The sequence below is a fragment of the Bos grunniens genome, chromosome 6 (assembly GCF_055505025.1).
Source record: "Bos grunniens cultivar Pamir isolate PY7600 chromosome 6, Bosgru_T2T1.0, whole genome shotgun sequence".
In the NCBI taxonomy this organism is placed as follows: Eukaryota; Metazoa; Chordata; class Mammalia; order Artiodactyla; family Bovidae; genus Bos; species Bos grunniens.
The window spans coordinates 1211574-1222128 of NC_141170.1; the positions used below are offsets into that span (position 1 = coordinate 1211574).

The following is a 10555-nucleotide window of genomic DNA, read 5'->3' on the forward strand; positions in this document are numbered from 1 at the left end:
CCCCTGTGTCCCTCAGGGCGACCCCGCGAGGGGCGGTCCCTTTCCTGGCCTCTGGGTGACCGCCGCCGCCTCACTGGGCCCCAGCGGCCCGAGGGTCCTCAGGCCTGGAGCCCGAGGCTTGCTCTCCACTCTCGCGGGTGTGAGCTCCGCTCCAGGCCGGCCCGCGGGGTCACTTGTGGGGAACTGGGGCGACGCGGGGAAGGGGGGTGCGGGGATGCCGGGGGGCTGGGCTCGTCAGGCTCTGGGGGCGGGCCTGGGACTCCCGCCCTTCCCCTTCCACTTGCCCCCCTCGCCTCCTGCCCGCGGCGTCGGCGCGAGGGGCTCGCGGGGGCCCGGGGCGCGCGCCCCGAGCGCCCTCCCTGCACCTGCACCGAGATCGCGGGGCGCATGCGCGGGCCGCGGAGGGCGGGGGCCGAGCCGGGAGGGGTCCTGCGGGCCCCGCGCCCCCGCGCCGGCGCTGGGGATCCGGCATCCGAGCGCGGGGACCCGCTAGGCTGCGGGCGGCGTAGGCATCGGACCCCGCTCTGATCGCGTCCCCGCGCCGCCAGCCCGTGCGGCCCCGGGCGCAGGTTCCCAGGGGGCGCCGGGCGGGGCAAGCCGGGGCGCCCCCTCCCCAGGATCTCGGTCAACCGCCGCGTTCAGACAAAGGGGCGGGAGACGGAGACAGACGCTTCCGTGACAGCGCCCGGTGGCCGAGGAGAAGGAGCAGGAGGACGAGGCGGTGCGGGGTCCGGTGGCGCGGCCCCAGGTCCGAGCGCTCACCGGCGGCGCGCGCGGGGGCGCAGGGCCCTGGCGGGAGGCGCCCGGCCGGGAGTCCCACGGAGCGCCCGTTCCGGGCCGGGACCCCGGCCGCGACCCCCGGCCTCACGCTCGCTCGTCCCCTGCCGGCTTCGCGGGGACTCGACCGCTCCGTCGCGCCCCGGGGACGCCCGCGCCGCCCCCGGCCGGCCGCGGTGCAGCGCCCGAGTGTGCCATCGGGCGGGCGCGGGGGCGGCGTCTGCTCCCACCCTCGAGATCACATGGTGACCCTCGGCAGCCAATGCAGTGGACGCTAGGACCCTGCGGGACCCCGGGCGCCGCGACTGCACCGGCGCCGCTGCATTATAAATACTTCTCCAAAATGCGGCGCAGCTCCCTGCGCGCGCCCCGGCCGCCCGCCGCCTCCGCCCCGCGCTCCTGAGCCGCCGCCGCTGCCGCCGCCGCCGCCGCGGGTCCGAGGGCGCCGCGCCCTTGCCCTGGGCCCGCCGCCCGGCCCGCGTCCCTGCGCTGCGCCGCCCGGCCGGGTGCATGCATTGTGGGCCTCCCGACATGGTCTGCGAGACGAAGATCGTGGCCGCCGAGGACCATGAGGCGCTGCCGGGGGCCCAGAAGGACGCGCTGCTCGCCGCCGCCGGCGCCATGTGGCCCCCGCTGCCCGCTGCCCCCGGGCCGGCCGCCGCCCCCGCCGCTCCCCCGCCCGCGCCGGGCCCCCAGGCTCTCGGCGGCGCCGGGGGCGCGGAGCCGCCCGAGGGGCGCGGCGTGTACATCCGCGAGTTCCGCGCGGCGGAGCAGGAGGCGGCGCGCCGCATCTTCTACGACGGCATCATGGAGCGCATCCCCAACACGGCCTTCCGCGGCCTGCGGCAGCACCCGCGCGCGCAGCTGCTCTACGCCCTGCTGGCCGGTCAGTGCGCGGGGACCCGGCGGGGCGGCGGGGTCGGGGCCGCGGGGTGCACCCCGGCCTGCCGCAGTCTGCGCCCGCCCGGCCCTCTGGGGACCCGCACGGGGCTCTCTCCGGCCCTCTTGTCCCCCGCCCCCCCGCCCCCCCCAACCTCGGCCCCGGGCCTCTGCCCGGGAAGGAGGCGGACCGCTGCCTTCCCCTTGGACGCGCACGTTCTGCGGCGGCCCCGGGGCGAGGTGGCCCCCGGCGCTGGGGCCGGTCCGGGCTCCGGGCCAAGGCACGCTGGGCGGGGGCGTGGGAACCGGTGTGGGCCGGGTGCAGGGGCTGCGGGCGGGGAGGACTGGGGTCTCCACCCGCGTCCCCTCCCCGGTCATCCCGGGTGGGGGCGGGGGAGCAGCAGGTAGCGCCCGCCGCCGAGGCCCCGCGCCCGGCGCGTGTAACTATATATAATCCACCCGGCGGGGGAGGTTGCCTCGCCGGCTCCAAGTGCTAATTTATGAGGGGCAGGCAGCCAGCTCCCCGGGGTGCCGGGCGGAGGGAGCGCGCCGAGGAAGCGGGGCGAGAGGCGGTGGGCCTGAAGCGGGCGCCCCCATGGGGGCCTTTGAGCCTTGGCCCCTTGAGGCCTTGCAGCGGGAGGGCGATTCTCCCCATTTCGTAGATGTGGAGCTTGAGGCTGGGCGGGTGGGACTTCCCAAGGTCACGCAGCAGAGGCCTTTCACTGCAGGCACGTCTGCCTCCGAGCGCTGGAGGCCCGGTTCGGCCTTCCTCCCTGGCCCCTGCCCTCACGACGCCCAGAGGCCGGCCCTGAGGGTTCTTGGCTGGGGTGGGGCCCCCCAAGTTCCCAAGAGAGGGACGGTGCCTGGCCTGCCGGCTCTTTGACTCCCCCCAGCCTCATGTAGGCCAGGATATGGACCCAGCTAAGGGTCTGGGGTGATGGGCAGGGCTCCCCGCCTCCGTAGTCATGCCCTGATCTGTGCCTGCCAGTGGTTGAGGGCAGTCTGCCAGGGGCCGCTGCTGTGCTCAGGACGCTTGGAAGTCCTGATGTCAGGGGTGACAGCATCGCGTCCTCATGGATGAGAAGTTTGCCAACAGGGCCAAGTGGGGGCGGCAGCTGCGATGGTCTTTGCTCTTCCAGAGAAAACGGGCCGGGCTGTGCGCTTGGGGTCTTCTCTGCCCATGGCCCCGGTGGTTATCGACCAGGGGCCAGTGCGGTGCGGGACTCGGGTGGCCCGCAGGCCCCGCCCCAGAGGGCACTCAGCGCGCCCTCTCCCCGCAGCGCTCTGCTTCGCCCTGACGCGCTCGCTGCTGCTGACCTGCCTGGTGCCCGCAGGGCTGCTGGCCCTGCGCTACTACTACAGCCGGAAGGTGGTCCTCGCCTACCTGGACTGCGCGCTGCACACGGACATGGCCGACATCGAGCAGTACTACATGAAGCCCCCCGGTGAGGCTCCGGGCCCCGCCCCTGCCCCCGCCCCCCAGCCCTTCCTCCCCGCAGAGCCGCCCCTGCCCCAGCAGCCTCGGGTGGGCACCGGAAGGCCTGGGCCGGGCGCAGCGTGAACTGAGCCTCCTAGGAAGGAGGGCGCTGGCCGAGGGGTGGGGTGCCGCAGGCTGGCAGGGCCGGGCTGGCAGGACTGGGTCCTCCTCCCAGAGCGTCCCCGGCTTCCGTCCTGTGTCCTCTGAGGGCCTGGCGCTGCTGGCCCAAGCTGGCCCTGGGCCACGCTGACCCGCCCTGCTGCTCGGGCTGCTGCTGCCCGTTGCCTGGTGCCCGTCTCACCCCCCCAGGGGCCCATTCGGTGCGTCTCGTGGGTCCTGGGCTGGCCTGGAATGCTGGGGCCCTGAGTGGCAGGACAGGGGACCCCACGGTGGGGGGACGAGAACCCTAGGAGAACGGGGGTCTCATGTCACGGCTTCCACTTCTGGTCCCTGGGCCACTTATTAATCCCAGGGTCTCGCCCCGGCCCTGGTTTTCTGTAGATGGAGGGGCTGGCACCTGCTCTGGAGCCATCTCCTCTAGGGAGTTTATGCTTCAGGCTGGCCTGGGGGCAGGGGCAGGCTTTTCTGTGTGCCCAGAGTTGGGATGTGAGGGTACCCCAGGTGCAGGAAGGTCTGTGTGGAGAGGGGCCTGAATGGCTGGTGAGGGTCTAGTAGGACCCTGGCGGGCGGCAAGGAAGGGCAGCTGGGCAGGGGAAGCAAGGCTCCCGGGGCAGGGCTGAGCTGTCCGGCGTGACCAGCTCCGGGCCATGGCGGCTGGTCCTTCTCAGCCCTGAAGCCACCTGGCAGGCCTTGGGCACCCTCGGTTCTGCGTGACCCTCTTCCAAGCCCAAACAAAGCATCTTATCAGCGTCCTGGAGCTTCAGCCCAGGTCTGCCTTGCACCAAAGCCTGGAATGGCCCCCCGTCTCTGGGGCGCAGTCCCCCTGGATGTGAGATCAGATGGGCTGAGACAGCTAGGGGGTCTGCAGGAAGACCCCACGGGGGCGGGGAGGCTGAGCGGCGGCTGACGGGCTGCACTGGGGCTTGTGGGGGCTGCCTCTGCTCTGGGGAAACTGAGCCTGTGCTGACCTCTGACCCGGTCTGGGTGGGTGGGGAGAGCCCGCCCCCTGGCCAGTGGGCAGGTCAGTGGGTGGGGGGTGGTCATGCCTGAGCTCTGGCTGGGTGCCCGGGCTCAGTCTTGGGGTTCGGCGGTGAGGATACCTCCACAGAGGTGACAGGCCGGCGTGGCAGGGGGGTGGGGCATGCTGGGGAAGCAGGCAGGGGGGACCCAGCGGACAGGAGATGAGTGTCTTCCTGGTGGGGTCACATGAAGGTGCTTTAGGGGGAGGTTAGGCCTCCCATGGGGAGAATGTGGCAGTGGGGGCTGGTGTGGCTGTGGGCAGGGTGGGCACAGGCCAGGCTCCCTGGATGGGCACCATGCTGGTCTAGCCTCCTGGAGCCCCTGGGCCTCGGGTCACCGGAGGAGACAGCTCTCCCCTCCAGGCTTTGTCCCTCTGACCCTCCTGCGCCTCTCGGTTCCCCAGAGGTCTCCCCATGCCCCCTCCTGCCCTGCACCGGGCTGCGATGGGTCTGGGTCTGGGCCTGGGGGGGGCGTGGCTGGCCTGACCACAGGGCTCGCTGCACAGCCTCGGGCCCAGGGGCAGGGTGGCTCCAGGGCTGCTGCGGGCGGCAGTCAGGTGGGGCCCGGTGCTCGGCCCAGAGGGGCCCTGCGGGCTGGCCGGCAGGCGGTGGTGCCCGTGGCCCTGACCTCCTCCCTGTTCCCCGCAGGCTCCTGCTTCTGGGTGGCCGTGCTGGACGGCAACGTGGTGGGCATCGTGGCGGCGCGGGCGCACGCGGCGGACAACACGGTGGAGCTGCTGCGCATGTCCGTGGACTCGCGCTTCCGCGGCAGGGGCATCGCCAAGGCTCTCGGCCGCAAGGTGCTGGAGTTCGCCCTGGCGCACGACTACTCCGCGGTGGTGCTGGGCACCACGGCCGTCAAGGCGGCCGCCCACAAGCTCTACGAGTCGCTGGGCTTCAGACACATGGGCTCAAGCGACCGCCACGTGATGCCCGGCATGACCCTCTCGCTGGCCGAGCGCCTCTTCTTCCAGGTCCGCTACCACCGCTACCGCCTGCAGCTGCGTGAGGAGTGACCGCCGCCGTCCGCCCTCCACCCCGCCCACCCGCCCGCCTGTGCCCGCCCCGCCCGCCGCCCGGGCCGCTTTCAGACGCTCACCTTGGTGTGTGTGTTGGGCTCCTCCCTTTTCGACACCACACGGTTCCTTGGCCGGTTCCTGGGGGATGCCGGGCCGGTGTGCATCGGTGACGCGCGGGAAGGTGGGTGGTCCCTCCAGCCACGCCCCCTGCCCGCCCTGGGTCGGGCCACGCCCTGAAGAGTGACAGCGTGGGCCGCCGCGAGCCCACGCAGCTGCTGGCCCCGGCCGGAGCAGCCCCATCCCGCTTAGCCCCGAGGTGGCCAGGGGCCCCGCCTTGCCCACCAAGCACAGAGCCTCTGGGGTGAGGCCCCCGGCGCCCAGCAGACCCCGGGCCGGCAGTGGGGCGGGGCTCGGCCGTCCGCCCCCAGTGGGCGTGGCCTGCTGCGCCCCGGGCCCGGGCTGCCCACGGCCGCTTTGCTCCGTGCATGCCGAGGATGTGGCCTGGCTGCAGCATGCCGCATGCCCGCAGCCCCCTGCCCCCGCCCTGCCCAGACTGGACCTAGACTGGTGAGCGCCCCGGCCCGTGCCCCGCTCTCTGGAGCCCTGCTGTCCACCTCGCCCCTCGCTTCCCCTAGTCCAGCTCTGCTTCGACGTTGATCACCCCCTCTTTCCTTTCCGTACCTGCCCCTCCTCCGCCCGGACTTTGCTGATTGGCGTCGTCATCCAGGTGTGGTTCCCATAGCGACGTGTGGTCCAGCCGCGGTCAGGGCCCTCCAGGAGGGCAAGGTGGAGGCGGCCGTGGGGGCCCCCGCTCCCCCAGGGCCAGCTTGATCGGGCGTGGTGGCTGCTCCCGGACCTCCCTGGGAACTTTCTGCCCCACAGCGGCCGGGCTCTGTCCTGTGAATCTTGACCAACCCAGGCTGACGCCCGCACCACCAAGCCCGTAGCTTCTCCCAGCCTGAAGCCGACCTATTTTTTAATAAGTTATTTAGACAGAATAGCACTCTGCATGACTTTAACTCTTGGGACAAAACGGTAGTTGATACCTACACACGCACACACACACACACCTGTGTGGTCTAGAATCTGCACTACTTCCGGCCCAGTTTGGTAGGGGTGGGTGCCGGGGGATGGAGGGTTGGTTTGGAGTCTGGAGGGACACCCTGACTGAACGTCGTTTCTGCCCGGAGGGCACTCCTGGGCGGGTGCAGGCAGGAGAAGCTTGTCAGCAGCGTCCAATGTAGGAGCGGGGCGCCTTCCAAGTGCCCACTCGCTGCCCCAGGTCACAGGCAGGGGCTTTTGGGAGTGGGTGGGCCAGAGTCGGGGAGGAAGGTGGTGGCTGGAGGGGCATAGAGGCCCGCAGAGGCCCCTCGCTTTGCGGGGGGCGTGGCAGGCCGCGTGGGCCACGGACCTGGGCGCCACGTGCAGGGCCCTGGAGGGCGCGTCGTCAGAGGCGCTTTGAGTTGGCCACGCCTGGCCACCCGAGGGGCCCTGGGTACTGAGCAGCTGAGATAACCTGCGGAACATTGTACAGACCCCGCGCTGCCCTGTACATTCTCCCTGGTGGCGCCCGGCCCCCGTCGGGGGTGGGAGTTTTGTAGACTGTACAGAAATCGGCCCCCTATTTTCTTGCAGCTCTCAGATTTTGTTAATCTGGATAATACAGACAGACGTAAAGTGTTTTAGCAAAATGGAAAACAAAGCTGTGCCTTTTTCCTCTTTCTGTTTGGTGTCGGTTCGGGGTGGCCTTAGGTGGCGAGGGGTGCGGCGGGGCTGCGGCCAGCCTGGGGCCTGGCGGGTTGTGTTCTTGTCTGGTGGTGGCTCTGGGATGCTGCGGCTTCCTCCGGCCCTGTGCCTGTGGGGCCCGTCCCCGGCGGGGGTGCGGGGGCAGAGGGCCCTCGGCATCTGTTGGTGTGGACTGGAGCGCCTGAAGGGGGTCCTCCTGGCAGGGGTGTGGCCCCTCCTGTCCCCTGATGTCTGTTCCTGCTGCGTGGCCCCTGCCCCACCCCTGCAGATGGGCCAGGGGGTGCTGGGCACAGGCTGGGCCCTCATCATCCCCTCGTGCCCTTTGTTGCTGCCAGGATGGACACCAGGAGGGGTGTGGCAGGGTGGCCACGTGTCCGCAATGCTCTTGTCCAGCCGCCGCCCGGCCCTGAGGTGGGCAGAGGTGCCTGTGTGCCCCAGGCTGGGTGCGTGCTGAGCCCGGGTTGAGACCCCTGCCTGGCCAGCGTGTGGCCTGGGCTCCTGGGGGCAGGTCTCCCAGCTTCCCCCCAGCCTGGGAGCTACCTGCTCCACAAACATGCACTACGCTGTGAGTTTTATACCTTTGTAGAAATCCTGATGTCACTTCTACCTCTGTGAAGCGTCCCCCCCGCGCTCCTGCCTGGGGGTGTGTCTGGGCAGCTTCTCTGTGTTGGGCAGTCCTGGGCCCCTCCTGGCCCTGCCGGCTCCCGGGCCTCCCTGGGCTGGAAGGCCAGCCCTGGGCCTGGCACCGTGCTCAGGGGTCCGGCTTCCAGGCAGCAGAAGCGGGAGGTGGAGCCTGAGCACGTCTTTGTTAGACGGACCTGAAGCGCTGGCCCGATGGGCCCATCCGGGTCCCGGGACCTGGAGCGGCTGAGGCTCCAGCACTGCTGTACGGCCCAGCGTCCTGGCCCGTGGCTGGCAGGCCTTGCCCGGGTAAAGGCTCTTCAGGCAGCTGGTCCCGAGGGTGGGCGGCCAGGGCGGGTGGGGGCGTGTGTCGGGCCAGCCGGGTGGTCTGGCCCACGCAGGGCCGTGGTGGTGCCCCCCGGGTCCCTCCGTCTGTGTCAGGCTGGCCTCCCCCTGCTGGCCCAGGGCGGGGTTGGGGGCGGACGGATGAGGGGCTTGGACGGGGAGGCCGCGTGGTCCCGGGGCCCCCATCCTGCTCTGGGGGTCCTTTCTCAGAGACGGTCCCTGGGGTGGGGGCTCCTTCCCGTGTCTAGCAAGGGCTTGGAGGTTCTCTGGGCCCCCGGGCCTGGTTCTGACGTCCGGGGCGTGCTGGAAGTGTGGGTGCAGTTGGGGGCTGTCGGCGTCGGGGCTGCTGGACGGCGGCCCTGGGCCTCCCTGGCGCGTGCCGTGTCGCCTCTGCTTTCGCGTCTGTCCGGAGCCACTGCTGTGCGTCATTCCAGCCCCTGAACCTGAGCTGGGGCCCTGGGGCCTTTTTGGAGTTGAGTTCTGGGCCGAGCACGGGCAGACCCTGGGCTGTATTTGCTCGGGGTGCGGACAACAGGCTCTGGCGGCGGCGTGAGGCCCGCTGCCTGCTGGCGTGGGATGCGGTGTTTTAACAGCAATAATCAGCCACTTCAGAGAAGGGGTGTGCCTGCGTGTGCGTGTGTGCCTGTGGGTAGGTGCACACACGTGTGCCTCTGTGTGTGTGCACGTGTGCAGGGGGAGAGCCTGGTGTCTGAGGGCTCTGGGGGGCCGGGGGTGCTTGGCCGGGGCGGGCTGGCCCCGAGGCCTCGTCTGCTCTCTTCCGGCCCAGCCAGCCTGGGTCCCAGCCCTCCTTCCTCCCAGGCTGAGGCTGCTGCACAGGCCCGCATACAGCGGGGGTGCCCGGGGTGAGCTTTTGCCCAGGGCGCTGGCACTGTGGGGAGGGTGGCCAGGGCAGGGACGCTCGGGGACACTCTGCAGGCTGGTGGAGGTCAGATCTGGGGACGAGGCCCAGGCGGGCTGCTGTCGCTTGCTGAGTCCGCTGTCAGTGTGGCGTTCGGGAGGGCCCCAGGGGGCACCGAGTTCCGGGGGCGCAGGCTGCCGGGCGGGGGGTCCCTGTGAGCCGCGGGAGGGGCCGCAGCCACAGCCCTGCACTTGCCCGGCCCCTGATGCTGCTGTTTTTCAATAAAACCCGAGCTGATGGAACCATGCTCCATGCTTTCTTGCCGCGTCCTCTGTGTAACCCTGGGCCCGGAAGGGCTCCTCCCTGAGGTGCTGGGCTTCCCCCCGACCCTGGGGCGGGGGTCAGTGGTGGGGCAACCCATGGGCAGGGGAGGCCCCCGCTCCTGTGTCTGTGGCCCCGACCTGGCTGCCCTGCCAGCTTGCCGTCTGCCTGCCTGTCTGACGCTCCTTGGAGCCGTGGGCTCACGGGATGGGGTGAGGGGTGGGGCTGGGTGGGACCCCCAGGTCCTGTAAGGAGGGGCTGTGGTGGGGGTTGGGGTGTCAGCCAGGGACGGGGACACTGAGACCCCGGGGGGAGGCGCCCAGCATGCCCCGGGGCTGCTGAAGCCCACCAGTGTGACGGCCCCCACGGCGGGCCCTTCCTGCCGGGGCCACCTTCCGGGTGGGGGCGCACCCCCTCCGCCCTTGGGGCGTCCAGTGCGCCCCCTTCTCTGAGTCTGACTGGGTCCCACCTGCCCCACAGGGCTGCCCACACCCACAGCGGCCTGGCCTGGCCCTGGGACGGCACTCCCGGGACGGTCACTGGTCTGCGCGAGGTCCTCCCCAAGAGGAGGCAGTGGTCTCTGCCTCTGCGGTGACGGCATGAAGATGGGCTGTCGCTCAGACGTCGACACACGCTGGACACAGTGGCATGGGGGGGCCCTGCGCCCCCCAAGAGGGTCAGGCGCGGCCATCAGGCCCTGCGTGCCCCGGGGGACCAGCGACGATTTGAAGCCTTGATTAGAACGGGCCTGGGCACGGTGAGCGGTGACGGCCCCGTCATCTGGAAGAGTGAGGCCGTGTCCCGCAGGCTCAAGTTGCTGTAAGGCCAGGGTCCAGGCTGGGGCAGCGGGCCTGCTCCCCTCCTGGAGGGGCTCCCCTCGGCCCTGCCAGGTGAGCACCGTGCCCCCCTTGGTGGGGGCTCTCGGAGCCGGGACCCAGACCAGGATGCAGGGGTGAGGCTGCACAGGGTGGGGGGGCCCTGGGCTGAGCCAGGGTGGGGCAGGCCTGCTGGGGCCCGTCCAGCAAGGCGACCTCTCTGGCCGCAGTGTCCCTGTCATCCAAGGTGGGGCGTCTGTGTCTCAGGCCACGGAGAGGCTCTGGGGTGCTCAGGCCAGACCCTCCCTTGGCCCCGGGGTGCCTGTGAGAAGCAGCTGGCAAGCACCTGGGCACAGGCCCCTCCGGCCCTCAGGAGGGTGGTCGGGAGGTGCTCTCCACTCAGCGCACCGCCACCCGCGGGCCCGCTCAGGGGCGCTGGGAGCCAGGCTGCTGGCTGCTCCCGGCTCCTGTGAGGTGCTGAGCAGCTGCCTGGCGGGGGGACCCAGACTTGCCCCAGTGCTCGTCCTGACTGAGGGGCCAAGGGCTGCGGGCCCGGT

At 71.2% G+C, this 10555-nt stretch overlaps 1 protein-coding gene across 1 annotated transcript; it reads left to right on the top strand.

Annotated features, from left to right (window-relative positions):
• The first annotated feature begins 1111 nt into the window (after positions 1 to 1111).
• On the top strand, positions 1112 to 5418 carry ASPNAT (aspartate N-acetyltransferase). Its single transcript, XM_086404506.1, has 3 exons — positions 1112 to 1663; positions 2937 to 3101; positions 4921 to 5418. The coding sequence occupies exons 1-3, from the start codon at positions 1288 to 1290 to the stop codon at positions 5286 to 5288; spliced, it is 909 nt and encodes a 302-aa protein (XP_086260632.1). The 5' UTR covers positions 1112 to 1287; the 3' UTR covers positions 5289 to 5418.
• The last annotated feature ends 5137 nt before the right edge of the window (positions 5419 to 10555 follow it).